The sequence below is a fragment of the Bos taurus genome, chromosome 21, assembly GCF_002263795.3.
Source record: "Bos taurus isolate L1 Dominette 01449 registration number 42190680 breed Hereford chromosome 21, ARS-UCD2.0, whole genome shotgun sequence".
Taxonomy (NCBI): Eukaryota; Metazoa; Chordata; class Mammalia; order Artiodactyla; family Bovidae; genus Bos; species Bos taurus.
The window spans coordinates 56,038,000-56,053,750 of NC_037348.1; the positions used below are offsets into that span (position 1 = coordinate 56,038,000).

The 15,751-nt window shown below is 51.7% G+C and overlaps 1 protein-coding gene across 5 annotated transcripts in view; it reads right to left on the minus strand.

Moving 5' to 3' along the window:
* Positions 1–2,120: 2,120 nt before the first annotated feature.
* The window catches only part of CCDC88C (coiled-coil domain containing 88C), a 143,730-nt gene continuing 130,099 nt past the window's right edge, over positions 2,121–15,751 (minus strand). For 4 of the 5 annotated variants that reach the window (NM_001102017.2, XM_059879050.1, XM_059879051.1 and 1 more), the window contains 5 exons: positions 15,557–15,745; positions 11,652–11,720; positions 9,436–9,504; positions 8,196–8,485; positions 2,121–4,373 (listed from right to left, as the gene is read on the minus strand). In NM_001102017.2, the coding sequence (NP_001095487.2) occupies positions 3,366–4,373; positions 8,196–8,485; positions 9,436–9,504; positions 11,652–11,720; positions 15,557–15,745 (1,625 nt within the window). In that variant the 3' untranslated portion in view covers positions 2,121–3,365. The remainder of the gene's footprint in view (positions 4,374–8,195; positions 8,486–9,435; positions 9,505–11,651; positions 11,721–15,556; positions 15,746–15,751) is intronic. The other variant, XM_059879049.1, reaches the window with a different exon arrangement.

Genomic DNA, 15,751 nt, shown 5'->3' on the forward strand with positions numbered 1-15,751 from the left:
GCGTGCATGTGTGCTAAGTCACTTCAGTCATGTCCGATTCTTTGTGACCCTATGGACTGTAGCTCCTCTGTCCATGGGATTCTCCAGACAAGAGTACTGGAGTGGGTTGCCATGCCCTCCTCCAGGGGTTCTTCCCGATCCAGGGATCAAATCTGTGTCTCTTGCATCTCCTGCATTGGCATTTATCTCGTGTCTCCTGCATTTATCACTAGTGCCACCTGGGAGGGCCACAGATGATCCCAAGTCTCCCTCCAGGCAGCAGTGGGCATGAAAATCCAGTGGCCACATTGATATTTCCCAGACACTGGGTCACATGTCTCCCAGGCCAGTGCAGAGAGGATGGGGCCCTGGAGCGCAGAAGCATGATTGGGATGCCCCCCTCAGCAACAAGGCCCAGGGTACCATCCAGAGGACCATCGGCAGGGGCTGGCTGTGTGAGTGAGGTGTGGAGCCAACTGATGGAGTGATGGATAGGGTGTGGGGAGGAGAGGGGGGTGTCAAAGGCTGTCTGGAGGGACGAGATGGGGGAAGGACAGGGAATCGTGTGTTGAGCACTTTGAGTTGGCAGTGTCTTGGGACTTCCCAGCTGAGAACAGATCTGGAGGTTTCCAGCAAGAGCTTGGGGCTGGAGATAATGGAACCTCTGCAAACAGATTGGAATGAAAGCCGTGGATGTGTATGAACTTGTCTGGGACCAAAGGAGGGAGTGAGAAGAGGGCTGGGTGCGCCTTGAGCTGAGCCCAAGGGCCAACCAAACCACAAAGGCTGGGTGTGGCAGGCGTGGAGGTCATCTGGGGTGAATGTCCTGAGGTGCTATGAGGGCTGAGCTGTCTGAGGCTGGCAGACTAGTTGGCAGGCTCCTGCCAATACCCAGGGGCAGGGGTGTGTGTGTGTGTGTGACCTAGGATGAGAACAGCTGGCTAAGACGAGGACACCAGAGTCGACAAGCACTCTCAGGTCCAGGATGTGATCCATGAAACATGGGATGTGAAGAGACGAGGGGTCAGGCCCACATCACAGAGGGCTGTGCTCGTGTGACAGCGTGGTGTCACTGGAGGAGCCAGGGAGAGGAGTTGAGGAAGCCTCAGGCCGGGGCTCTGAGGGGCAGTCAGCACTTGAAGTGGGGCAGGAGGCCAGCTCTGAAGAGGTTCAAGGGGGAAGAGGTCTGGAAGGCGGAGCCTAGGACTTGGCACACAGGAAGCTTCCGATGAACCTCTGTGGAAGGAATAAGTGAATGAATGACGGGCTGGCAAGTCAGCGCCGAAGAGCCGTACCACAGTGGGGAGAATTGGGAGACAGAGAGTGAGGATTCCAAGGAGTGATTGGCCAGGTGTCAAAACCTGCAAAGGCCACACGGCATGAAGCCCTCAAGGTGGCCGCTGTTCATATGCTAGAGGTAGCTCCACTGAGTGGCCAGATGCACAGATCACAGAGGCTGGGGAAAGAATGGGCAGAGAGATAAGAGGAGACCCTTTGTCTAATTTTATTTTTTGGCCACAACAAGAGGCATGTGGATTCTTAGTTCCCTGAAGAAGGATCGAACCTGCGCCCCCTGCATTGGACACTCGGAGTCTTAACCACTGGACCGTTGGGGTAGTCCTGAGAGGAGATCCTCTTAAAGAAGTCTGGTGAAAAAGGAAAGGAGACACCGAGGCAGCAGCTGGACAGAAATCTACTGGAAGAAAGATTTTGATGTATGGATATTTATATGCCTTCCTTCCTTCTGACTTCCACCAACCCTCTCCCCTGCCCCCACCCCCTCACATCCATCCATCTGATTTAAGCATCTGATCTGAGGCCTCTAAAGGTCTAAATTGCAGGTCTGGTACTTTCTCGTTAGGTAGCTTTGGGAACATCCACAGGACCATTTTAAGCTGAGCTCCTGCCAGACACAAATCCCATAGCGAAATAGGATTCAATTTACACGAAGTTAAAATTCAAGTCTGGAAAAAAAAAAAAAAAAAAGCTGTTGTAAAGAGAAAAACCTTGCTCTCTACGTTTTCTGACCTAGTGGCCAAAGGAACTGTGGATTCCAGTGGCCAGTGCTAAGGCAGGAACCCTGAGCTCCCAGCACCTGGTCAATGATGCCATGATGAATGGTGAGGAAAACCAGGACTCAGTACTGGTCCATGTCCATTTATTACAATCCTGTCCTGTGTTCCAGAACGAATGGCTTTTTAATACACAACCCGAAGCACTCTGAAAAGCGATCTTAACTTTCCATTTCTTTCTCAGTATATCAAATCTAAAGGAAAAAAAAAAAAATCACCAGGTTTAGTACATCCCAGAAAAAGCACCTTTACTAAACAACAGGAAATAAAACGTGCCAGGAATCTGACCAAAGAGACGAAGCAGCAGGTGAGATTCCTGATAGGAAAGAATGACTCCCAATGGAACATAAATAGATTCCCCTCAAAGTACATACATTTCACACGGGTGTGTACATACATAGGTAATATATTAAAAGAAATTTGGTTTCTACCATGAGAAGTTTACTCAGAAATAATAAATCAACATCTCACCTGAGACAGGGAGGTCGGGGCGCTGCAGCCACGGTATAAATCGAGGTGCACCTCGCTGCTGCACAGGCCTCCCCACTTTACACTATATACACTTGCTGGGTAAGGGGGACTGGGGCGAGGGTTTCTCCCTGCCCCTCCCGCCAGGACCAGCAGATCCAGTGTTTGTAGAAAAGTGAGCCAGGGAAGGCAGGTGGCTATATGGCCCGGGAGCCCACCCTGCAGAGCCCAGGAGCTGGCTCCAGCGGGGAAGGCAAATGCCCGAAGCCACCTCACCTGCCTGGAGAGCTGCTTCAGCTCTGGGGTGAAGGGAAGCGCTCAGGACCCCAACAACGGTATGACAGCAAGCCTGCCTCTGGGGTCCACCCACGGCCTCCAGATTTTTGTAGTTTGGCCAGCGGGGGCTTCTCCTGGGATCAAACGGCTTTGGGGAATAGAATTTCCAGACCCACCAGGGCTCAGCCCTGGGAACGTGTGTACGTGTGTGTGTACATGCCCTCGTACACACATGCTTCAGTGGAGGTCAGCAAGTTGCAAACAAAAGTGTTCTACAGGGGCGTGCTCAAATAGTGTCTGCTTTGTCACTGCGTTCTGAGTGTCCCCATACCAAAGTGGATTTGTTCAAAAGATACTGGTTGCTGGAGGCTACAGATACAGAAGACAGGTTGTACACCAGCGGGGCGCGACCCTCTCAAGGCTTGGCACAGCATTTTTAGCAACAGAACAGAAGACACGCACAGGAACCCTCTCCTCCTCCTCAAACCCTTTCCTGGCGCCGCAGGCAGACAGGGAAAAGGCTGCGGTGATCAGCAGGTGCGATCCAGGAGCTGTGGGCCAGGAGCCAGGTCACACGCAGCCGTACTCGTACCACACCGTCTGCTGGTCGCCACCTGGCTCGGGGGATGCTGGCGTGCTCTTGGAGCTGCTCCCACGCCCGAAGTCCTCGGGGGTCCGGCTGCCCTGGGGCGCCAGGTCTGGAGACCTGCCTGGGACCTTAGCAGGGAGGCCCTCACTGTGGCCCTGCCCCGGGACCCCGTCCCCTTCCGAGGGGCTGAGCCCCCCTCGGACGGGGGGGATGGTGGCCAACTCCCCCGGGTGCAGGGGGCCTTGGGGCTTAGTCCTGGGGACCGGGGCTGCAGAGGGTGAGAAGTGCTGGAGCTGTGAACTGCTGCTGCCACTGCTGCCACCGCCACCAGTGGCAATGGCTGGGGATGTGGCGGACTGCTGCAGGGGGGGCGGCCTCTCCTCCTTCGGGGGAGCCAGCGAGAAGCGCCTCAGGTCCAGCGGCCGGCTTCGGGGGCTGGGGCCCTGACAGGAGCCGCCAGCCTTTCCCACAAGCGGGGTCCGCTCACGGGCCAGGCCATGGGAGCCAGGGGCTGTGGAGCTCTGCAGGTTGTGGCTGCCTGGGTCTCTGCCCCCTGAGGCCTCAGGACCCCCCAGCTCCTGTTTGCAGGCCTCTGGCCCGCTGGCCCGGAGGAGGTCAGCAGAGGCCAGGCTGAAGGCCCGGTTTAGGGATGCACTCCGGCTGGCAGGCGTGTGGGAAGCGTGGGGCATGGCGGCCTGCCGGGCTCTGCCCAGGGACAGGCTCTGGGATGGCTGGGCCTGCCTCTGGGGGACACTGGGCATGGCCTCGGCCTCAGTGGCTCTGAAGTTCGGCTTTACATACTGCCCAGGCTTCAGTGGCTTTCCCTCAGAGGTGCAGACAGGCATCTTGATGGTGGGGGCCACAAAGCTGGTGGGCATTTTGGCCCCTTCTTTCCTGGGCAGTGGGCCTGGCTGGCCTCCAGTGGATGGGAGATCACTGGCCTTTCTGAAGTAATCACTCAGCAGGTCATCCCGGCAACTGGGAGCATCCTACAGGGAAGAGAAGAAGAACTGAATGAGTCCAGGGGCTGTGTGACTTGGTGGGGGTGTGTGACTTGGAGATCCCTCCTCCCACCCAGGATCTCCCCTGGGCTGCCCACACGGCCGGGACTGAAGTTTCTTGCTTGGCCTGTTGAGGGCCTAATGTCCCCACTGCACACACTGTCCCGGTCGGGTGGGGGTCAATGTGAAATGAGGATCATTAGGGAGCTGACCCAGGCACCACTCAGTCGCCCCCTAACTTCACAAGCAAGAAAGCAGATTCAGAGAGGAAATGACTTCCCACAAAGCTCATTCATTTTATGAAAGGATCAGGACAACCGTTTTGACCTGGGTCTCCTTTTCCACCAGGCAGCAGAAAGCTGACGGGCAGGACTGGACCTTCTTTGTCAGCCCACCAGGCTCAGACACACTGCAAGCGCCTTCCAGTGGGCCACAGAGAGGAAGACAAACAAGGCCAGCTCTGCAGAAGCCAGAACCAACCACACAACAGCATCCTCACTGCCTCTCAGATCCTTCTCCTGATTTTAGGAAGGGGAGAGGCAGGCACAAGGGGCAGAGGAGGGAGAGGGAACCAGAAAGGCCCAGGAGAAGGCAGAGGGGGCCCAGCCCTCCAGATTGTACCCCGTGCCAGGCAGCCACCACCTGGCTGGGCTTCCCCTGGCCAGGAACCAGTGTTCTCTGTCACCATCCTGGGGGCAGGTGGAGCCCCCGGAGCCAACAAGCTCGGTGGGCCTGTTCAGGTCAACTTCAGCCTTCTGCCAGCACCTCACAGCCTAGAGGAGCCCAGCTAGAGGTTTCTCTCGAGGCTGGGGATGGAGCAGGGGAAAGGTCAGGGCCGAGAGCTGCTGCAATCAGCCCCCAGCTGGCTGGGACCTGTCAGGGGGGAGTCAGCCTGCAGGATGGGTCAGCAGCTCAGGAACCACCTGCCGACAACTCCTGGCCCCTGAAAACATTTGGATGCTCAGCTTGACAGAGGCACCCTCTGCTGTTTCATGTTAGCCTGAAGCCTTACTCTTGGGTGTGTGTGTGCAGTAAGAACCTGGGTCATCAATATGGACAAGAACCATTTACCAAGTACTTCCCACATGTCAGGCACCGTGCTAGGAACCACGGGTGTAATCCCAAAAACTTAAATTTGAAAGCAACCTTGTGTGAGAGTTGTTTAAGGTTGTATGAAAACATCACTTAATATGTAAGAAAGGACTTCCCAGGTGGTTCAGTGAGTGGTAAAGAACCTGCCTGCCAATGCAGGAGACGTAGGTTTGATCCTTGGGTCGGGAAGATGCCCTGGAGTAGGAAATGGCAATCCACTCCAGTATTTTTGCCTGGAAACCCCATGAACAGAGGAGCCTGGCAGGCTACCATCTATAGGGAGGCAAAGAGTTGGACACGACTTTGCGACTAAACACATGTAAGAAAACTGAGGTCACAGAGATTAGGCATCTGAAGAATGGCAGACTGAGGATTAGAGCCTACGGCTGTTTGACTCTGGAGCTGTCTGCCGTGCCTCCTGGCCCCTTTCTGCACGCTTCTAGTTAGCCTCTTCATCCCCACTTTCAGGAGGCCACCCAGGGAGCCCATCGTGTGACTCTGCTCTCCCAGCATCACCAGTACTCAGGGAGTGGAGGCATGGGTGGCTTCTCTAGGCCTGATCGGGGGAGGATGGAAGTGTCAGGTGGGGCTCGTGGGGTGAGCACCTGGGCCGATGGAGGGGGAAGGAGGTGGCTCTCAGAGGCTGAGCACCAGCTTCCAACAGAGACTGCTGCAGTGAGACAGCTTTGGCCTCATTTAAGCTGAAAAGGGACATGCGCTGATAGCGGCCTGAGCAACAGTGTCTGTATAGGTCTAAGCTGAGTGCAGAGGGGCCATGCCCCTTGTAAGCAAGGGGACCTGACCCCTGAGATCTGTCCAGGGATAGGAAACCCACTGGGACAGGCACACAATCAGAAATGGATTGAGGAGAAGAGCCATTCAATTGCAGGTACCCTCGATTTCTGGACTTTTCTCGTTTGCTCCATCAGGTCAGTGCCCCTTAGCCTGTGATGCCTGGACCCCCAGTGACAGTGAGAGCACCATCTGGGAACTCGGCAGAGATGCAAAAATCTCAGAATCCCTGGGGTCCAGCCTGTGTCCTACCAGGTGAGTCTGACGAATGCTAGAGTTTAAGAGCCACTGCATCAGACCATAAACTTCTGGAGGGCAAGGTTTTGGTCCTTCTTAGCTTGGTTTCCCTAGTTTCTAGCCCACAGTAAGTGTTTGATAGGCAAATAAATGAAGAGGGGGAGGGGCCATGTTTTATAATTCTTTGGCACCACCCAACCACAAGACCAAGCATCTAGCAAGTATGCTACAAAAATTGGCCCATTTGCTTTGTTTTCTGAGAGCAGGCAACATACATATTGCCTAAGACACAGTACCTGCTCAATAAATATTTCCAAGACAAATATTTTGTGTTCTCTGTGTCAATATAACGCATTAATGTGGGTCACAGAGTTTACCATGTGGCTACAGAAAGTTCAACTGTATTTATTTAAGGGAAATGAGATGCCATCACTGAAGCCTTACACCTTAAAAGATCTCAATTACGGAAAAGACCATGATGCTGGGAAACATTGAGGGCAAGAGGAGAAGGGGGTGACAGAGGATGAGATGGTTGGATGGCATCACTGACTCAATGGACATGAATTTGGGCAAACTCCAGGAGATAGTAAAGGACAGGGAAGCCTGGTGTGCTGCAGTCCATGGGTTGCAAAGAGTTAGACATGACTTAGTGACTAAACAAGAAGAAGACAGTATATAAGCCATCTGTTCAATAACCCAATAGCTCAGGGGACTGAATTTAGACAGTATATATATAAAAAAAAAAAAACGGCAACCCACTCCAGTATTCTTGCTGGGAAAATCCCATGGACAGAGGAGCCTTGCGGGGTATAGTCCATAGGGTCGCAAAGAGTCAGACACAACTGATTATGCACATATACACATGTGAAAGAACAGATGCGCAGCTTCAGAAAAGCTAAATGGAGACACTGGAAAGGTGACATGGGAGGGAATCCTAATAATGGGGGTGTCTGGGTTTAGATCTGCAGAACCAAGGTTAGCAAACCAGACCTGTGGGCCAGGTCCAGTGTGGGGCCCCTTTTTGTATGGCCTGTGAGCTAAGAATAGTTTTTACACTTTAAAATGACTGGAAAAAACTTTTTCTTAAAGAACAATCTTTTGGGACATGAGACAACTTCATGAAATTCAAATTTCTATGTCCATAAGTCAAGTTTTATTGGAACACAGCCATGCCGACTCATTGACAGATGGTCCAGAGCTGCTTTCCTACTAAAATGGTAGCGTCGAGAGGCTGCAACAGAGACCGTCCTGCTTGGGAAGCCTCAAATATTTACTCTCTGGCTCTTTATAGAAGAAACTGATCTCTGCTGGTGAGGGCTCAGGGGAAGTGGGCACGCAGAGCTCTGCCTCAAAACCCGGTGAGATGCTAAGCCCAGAGTGGGTGCTGGGCACATGTCTCAAGAAGCTTGCAGTGGTGGGCACACACCATCCCTGCCCTCCATGCCGGCACCAGGCTCTGCCCACTCACTCCACAGATGGAGCAAACAGCCTCTGTGGTCTGGGGCTGGCTGCCAGCACCAGGCCCTGCAGGCTCATGGGCTTCCTCCCCATCTAAGGAGCCCCGCACCTAGGCTGCCCCCTGTTCCATCTCTGTATTTCTGCTGCCAGTTTCTGCCTGCTATCCCAATCCAGGGAGTATGCAAGGGATGATGGACCCGCTGTGTCCCTTTGAGCCCCAGGGCCACTCACGGGGGACGGGGAGTCCCGGTTGCTCTCCTCCAGGAACTCCTCCAGGGTGACCATCTCGCTGCTCGGGGAGGTGGAACAGGGCCGCGCCCCACCGTGGGGCTGTGCTGTGCTCCTCTTCTGGACACCCTCTTGGGGGAGAGGCCCGTTCCGTGGTGGGGGGTACTCATGGCGGCTGAGGGCGGGGCGCCCCGGGGTGCTGGCATCCCGTGGCAGAGTGGCCGTGTCCCTGCTGGGGATCAGGTCTTCGCTGCTGAAGCTCTCGGACCTGCCGTGGAGCTGGTCGGAGGAACCTGGAGTCAGGGCGGGCGGCACAGAGCACACATCAGACCTCTTCTGCCTCCAGTGGTCTCCGGGCTGCCTGCCGCTCACCTACAAGAGGACCCTGCCCGAGAACCCAGGGCACACTTCTCCCAGGCTGGGATTCTCCACGTGAAGAACACTCTGGGATGCTTAGAATTCAGAACAAAATAGTTTGAGATAAACGTGGAAGGTTTCTGCTAAAGTTCATACTGTTAGTAGTGCTAAGGTCCCTGGTGGCTCAGCTGGTAAAGAATTCGCCTGCCATGCGGGAGACCTGGGTTCGATCCCTGGGTTGGGAAGATCCCTTGGAGAAGGGAACAGCTACCCACTCCAGCATTCTGGCCAGGAGAATTCCATGGACTTTATAGTCCACGGGGTCGTAAAGTGCTGGACACGACTGAGCAACTTTCACCACACTCATTAGCTCTCATCCATTCATATATTTAAAAGCTTTACTGAGCACTTGCTATAAGCCAGATGGTCACATGGACACTAAGAAGTGAAAAAAATTTGTGTAAGAGTTTATGGTCCCAGGACAGCAAACACATTCTTTTCAGACGTAGGGGAAACATTCATTAAGACAGACTATATTTTGCACTATAAAATCAACTTAAAAAAACCTGAGAATCAAAGCTACTCTGTTCTCTGACCACAGTGGAATGGAACTAGAGTCACAATCCCCCTTCTAAAGATGAAGTAACTCGGATTCAGAGGGTGGGTGATTCGCCTAGGTGCCCAGACTCTGTCAGTGGGGGTGAAGGGATTTGAACTAAAATCCGTTTAAACTCTCGGCCTGCACTTGAAACCATGTGATGTGGCCTTGGAATGCAACAAATGTCGAATGCGTGGAAGGTCTTGGGGAACTGTATTTTAAAAATTACAAATATAAACACAAAGACCCACAGACACTGCAAAGTGCCCAGAAGGAGGGCCAGCTCACCTTTCAGGTTAAGAGGTGAGCTGCCGCTGGACGCATTTCTACTGCTCTCCAAGCTCCCCGGCCGGGATGCTGAAAGGAAATGCCAACATTCAATCTAAAGGCCCGTGACCAGGTCTAGCCTGGACCAAACCATCTAATCTGAGAAAAATTATGGAACAAAGTCACTGCAGAAGTGGAGCTGAGCATGCCCCGGAAGGATGAGCTTCGGGACACCCCATTTTCTCCCATGAGGATGGCTAACTTCCCCGAGTGCCAGGTATGGGCGTCCAGAAACGACTGTGTGCAGATTTTTGTTTTTTTTAAAGTTAGGTCTAGGGCTGTGGCTTCAAACGATTTTGTTAACGAAGAAGCTCTCATGCAGAACTGAGAAAGTAGATGAAAAAAGGGCTGCTCCGGGTGAGCTGAGGGTTGGGTGCAGGTCCCCACCCCTCTTCCTGCACAGATCTTCCTGGAACACGTGTGAAATCTCCTGCCTAGATGACAGTGCAGCTCGGTGAGGGCGGGAGCCAGGAAATGGTGGTGTGTGTTCACGTGCGTACATGTGAGCAACTTCAGTTCCCTGATCCAGGAGGAGGAGCTGGGACCCTCAGCAGGACAGGGAGCACTCGCTTTTCCCAGCTGTCTGCTGTCCTTCAGCCCATCCATCTCAAATTCACATCTGCCCCGGAGGAAACAAGTGACCTATATGGTGACGAGCGCTGGAGGGAACCAGGCCTTGGGGCTGCCGTCTGTGCCGAGCGTGTCTGCGGTGGCTCTTGGATCAGAGACTGAGTGCCAGGACCAGGGACGGTGCCCCCCTGCCCTGCGAAGGGCAGGCTGTGCCTTCAAGGCCTGTGGGCCACCCCTCTGGGTCTCCTCCGCCGGTTGCACTGGGCACCATTGCTCTTATCAGCCTGCCCTGTATCAGTTTGTCCTGCTGGACTGCAAACCCCCGGGGGACAGGCCCTGTGTTTCTGTCATCTCTGCATCCTCCCAGCACACAGCTGGTGTTGAGCGCACTGAAAACGGAAGACACGCTGCTTACAAGCCACCTCCCCCCACCGCCTGCAAATCTGCTCTTGTTCTTCTGGGTCTTTAGGGCACCTAGTTCCCAAGTGCTGATGTGTTCACTGCAAATAGCATGCATCTGGAAAACACTCACTAGCAAACCAGGTTTGGGGATGAGCCAAAAAATACACGTTTTTTTTTTTGTGCATGGTATAAAAGCAAAATAAGTCCTCTTGTTGAAAAGGGAATTTTTGAAATTTAAAAATGCACATCCCTCTTTAGAAAGGAAATTAAGTTTCATTAAAGAAAACTGTGATACAAATCAATGGGATATAAAAGCACTTTTATCTAACTGTTGCATCAAAAACCCCTTGCCCTTTTTTTTCCTGAAAAGAGAAGCTCAAGGAATCAAATACTTTGGAAGAAAACCCTTCTGGTCAGCTGACAAGCATAAATCAGGCTACTCCAGTTTACTGAACATTGCAGGAGATCCTTGCGATTGTGTTGCCCACCACTCCGTGCAAAGACATAAGGGCTCCTTGTGTCAACCTGTGTCACCACAGAGCCTATAAACTGGGAATGTCTGTATCATAAAATTTTTAAGAGATGCTAGCTAGTTCCCACACACTGTTGATCAGAAGTAAACTGAAATAAATGTAAACTTTGAGGTTTTTTTTTTTAAGAATTATCTTCCAACCTTCCTATGACTTGTTTTGCAAAATTAAAAAAAAAATCCACTTTTAATTTTTTGAGAAAGTTAGTATAATTTTGGTTTCCCTTCCGCAGAAATTTACAATATGCCTAATTCAAATGGCAAGTACTTTTAACAGTTTCTAAGACTAAACGTAACTTGGAGCCACTTTGCAAGTGAGGGTGGCAAGAGATCTTCCTGAACTCAGTGCTCCCTGTGTGGGTCACTGGAACATCCTGGCAAACATGAGGGGTGCTTTAAGGCAAGGGAAATTAAAGTCTCCAGAAGTGGGATGCTTCATAAGTAGTGAGTTCCTCGTCATTGGAGGTATGTAAGCAGAAGTCAGATGCTCGGGCCCCTGGGGAGGGGAAGGAAGGAGCTTGGACGAACTGTGGACCCATCCCCACTTCATACAACTCCACTTTCACCTGTTTTGTGTACTGGACTTCTGTGCAGGATTTAGCTTGAGGGAGAGGCACTATTGCTGAGAACAAGACTGAGAATCCAGGTGGAAGGGCATGTCGCGCTGACCACTCACCGTACTGCCTGGGGTGAAGGAACTCGAGCTCCAAGGACGGCTCGCAGAGGCTGTCGTCGGAATTATAGCCTGTGGTGAAAACAGGACAGTGAGTCAGGGGTTCTGGAACATCCATGGGGAAACTCAGGCCCTCTGCCAGACGGCCACCTCTGAACCTCGCCTGGCACCTGGGTCGTGGCAGCCCTTGGCTCCGGGTGAGGCCGGGGGAGCGTGGACCTGGCCTCGTCTGTGCCTCCTGCTGGTATAGGCCTCATACTCCTGACTCCTATTTAACTTTAAATCCCCTTTCCGCCTGTGCAGTGACTAGGGCTTGAAGGCTACAGCAGTGATCTGGCCTAACACTGCAAAAGGAGTTGAATATTTAGGGACCTGGGGACCACTTCCCAACCTCCAAGGCCAGGCCGTGCCGGCAATTCTGGTCTGGGGGCCACACTGCCTTCGGGTCATAGGAGGAGGGCAAAGGAAAGATTCCAGCACCTGACCGGAGAGGCCGACTCCCTGGAGATAGCCCTGCCCTGGCAACTCCAGAAATAGACCCGGAAGCACAGGCCAGCCATCCACGGCCCTCTCTGAGAGGGACTCAAATGCCCTATGCCTCAGACCTGCGAGTTTCTTTCCGACAGTAGACCCTGGGTCCCTCCAAAGTGGCAAAAGGGTTTCCAACCCACCCCTGACTCCTATTATAAAAATTCTGGTAGTGAGAGACACTCAAAGTTAGGTATGATCTTCACACTATTGTAAATAACTATATATAACTAATAAGGACCTACTGTATGGCACAGGGAACTCTACTTAATACTCTGTAATGGTCGATTTGGGAAAAGAATCTAAAAAAGTGAATATATGTATAACTGATTCATTCTGATGCACCGCAGAAACCGACAATCACAACACTGTTAATCAACGGTGCTCCAATAAATTTAAGTTAGATATGATCTAAAGGCTTCCTCTGCAGGTTCTGTCTCCCAGGAGATGACAGCAGGACAACTCCTTTTTTTAATTCACTGAAGGTAGCAGAATCCTACTTTTTGTGTTCTCCCTTAACGCCCAATGGGCTTCCCTGGTGGCTCAGTAGGAAGGACAAGCGCCTGCCAATGCAGGAGACACAGGTTCGATCCCTGAGTCGGGAAGATCCCCCGGAGAAGGAAATTGGCAACCCACACCAGTAAACTCGCCTGGGAAATCCCATGGACAGAGGAGCCTGGCAGGCTACAGTCCACGGGGTCACGAAAAGAGTCGGACATGACTTAGTGACTAAGCAACCTAATGCCCAACTCAAAGTAGTGGCTTAATTAAAACTTGCTGCCTTGATTACAATAGTAAAATATGGCTAGTGATATGTAGGCTCATTGCTGCTAAGTCGCTTCAGTCGTGTCCAGCTCTGTGTGACCCCATAGACGGCAGCCCACCAGGCTCCCCCGTCCCTGGGATTCTCCAGGCAACAACACTGGAGTGGGTTGCCATTTCCTTCTCCAATGCAGAAAGTGAAAAGTGAAAGTGAAGTCGCTCAGTCGTGTCCGACTCTTAGCGACCCCATGGACTGCAGCCTACCAGGCTCCTCCGTCCATGGGATTTTCCAGGCAAAAGTACTGGAGTGGGGTGCCAATGCCTTCTCCAAGGTAGGCTCATTAAACCTGGCTAATTATCAGAATTTTCTGAAGAACCTTTAAAAAAATATGGAATCTTATTTAGGAGAAGTATATTTGTACTCGTCTTTTGACCCAGCAATCCTAATTCTAGGAATCAACTCTGGGGACTGGTTGGTTGAATACCGTCATATCAACATTTTAATTATTGTGTACTTATACAAAGAATGAGAAAGATCTCCATGATATATGTCTAAGTGAAAAAAAAACCCCAAGATGTAATATTTTTATTTATTTATTTTTTGCAAAAAGAAACACAAAGTATAAATAAGGAACTAAAAAAAAGGTTATCTATAGGGTGACTTTGGAATGTAATGGAGGGGAAAGGGAGAGACGTGAGGCTTAGAAATCTAAGCATGCCTTTTTATGTAATTTAGGTTTAAATTATGTAAATATTTTATGTAGTAAAAAACAGAATTTAAAAAAGAAAAAACTCTACAATTGAAGACAGAAACAAATAAACCTTAGTGTATATGAACCCACTAACATAATCCATAAAAGAAAAATTCCAGTGAATTTTGAATATAAAACTCTGCACATCCTTCATGAGATTGAATCTAAGCACTAGAAAAATTACAAAGGAAATAAACATCGCTTGGTGATTTTGTTAGTAGCAGTAGCAGTATTAAAATTTTTAACCATCACCGCATATTTTCAGGAAATATAAGTAAATGTTTTGAGAGAGAAGACGTCTGTGTAAGAAAAGGACACACGTGTGAAATCGAAGGGAAAAAAAACCCCAAGGAATTGCTGAGGGCAGTCTGGGGGCACCGATGGTGATAGGCCCTTGTGCTTGCTCTGCAGGCCAGTGATGATTCCAGGATGATTCCAGGCTTGGGCTCCGACGGGATGCAGGCTGAGATAGCCTGTGGGTCAGCTCAGAGGGCTGGACCTTGAACCACAGAGACCCCCCAAAACCCTGAGGGGAGATGGTGTTCCCAGCTCTTCCCCAGGACCAGGTAGGGCCTCTGCACCCCAGAGCTCCAGAAACCAGCAGGGACTGATGGCTGTGGACGACAGACACCCTTGCCACGCGGGCTCAGGGCACGGTTCTCCCAGAGAGCTCACGGCACAGCTCCACTGACGCCCAACAGTAAGTGACTGCCGGCAATGGGGAGAGGCTGCCCACCTCTCCTGTGCCCACCCCATTCACCTGCTCCCCTGGGGGGCTTCCTACTTATAAGCAACCGGGACAAGGGCAGGGACCCTGTCTGCCTTTGCTTGTCAAACCAAAGTTGTGTAAGCCCCTGGTTTTAAGAGCAGAGTGGGTGCTATTACTGTGAAAAATAACAACCACGTATTGTTTTCCAACTTCTAACACCTCAGAGGCAATTACTTTCAGTCCTTTTAGCTGTGTCTTTGGATATCTCCTATTTTTAAATTAACAGCCGAAGGTCTTTTTTGGTTTTAAGCTTTACCTGTTCCTCTCTGGGTAATTTCCCAGTACTCTCCCTCCTCTTTTGGTAGCATCCTATTCTTGTTTCATGGGTGCAACAGCTTTGCTCATCTCTGACTGTTAATGACGGGCATCGTAAAGCTCCCGTCTCTGTGCTTATGTCTGTTTACTCCATGATGTTTCACTGTTGCCTCTCACACTGGTTTTGGTCTCTGCTACTAGAGGCTCTAGAGGTGTCGCTGGGCTTCACCTGGCAAGATCTGATGGAGACATTCAGCTGGGATCTTCTTAAGTTGATCAGACGACTGGGACAATATTTTAATTTCATGTCTAAAGGTGTGAACACGCATAGCTACTGGCAAACTGGGAGACCTTCAGTTTGTAAATCCTTCCCTACAACCCCCTTGTTTTTGACTTGGGAAACTTGCCTTCCACTCTGTCAACTCACCTCCAGTTCAGAGACCCTCTTGTGTATCCTCCACAGAGAATGAACCTCCAGACTTCTACTAAGGTGGGCTGGAGAGGATGCCTCCTTTTAGCCCAGATGCTGGCTTATCTCCCTTCTAGACCTACTTGGTGCCACCAAGTTCTGCATGGTGGTTGTGGGAGTGGGTCCCGGGGCTTCCCCTCCAGTGGCTTGGGATCAGGCTTCTTATCTGTCCAGAGTTACCCACCCAGCTGGCAGGCAAGGCTGAAGTCTGAACCTGTGTCTGGATGATGCCAGAGCCTGCCCACAACTTAACCACCCTACTCACTACCTCTCAGCCTGGGACCCCTTCTCCCACTGAGAGCCTGGGGTCTTTAGGAAGGACCTGAACCCCAGATGCTCAGCCCTCTTTTTTCTGGAGAGGCCCGTGACTCACCTTTGGTGCGGCCTGGGTGCCGGGAGATGGAGCTGGCGCTGGAAGGGGTTGTAGTGATGGCTGAGGTCGAACAGGGCCGGGGGCCCAGCTCCAGGGGCCAGGGCTTCACGGCTGGGTCAGCAGAGGCATCCTTGTGGTCCAGGCTGCCTCGGTGCGGGGACCCTCGCTTTGGCTTTAGGTCCCCAGGGCCTGGGG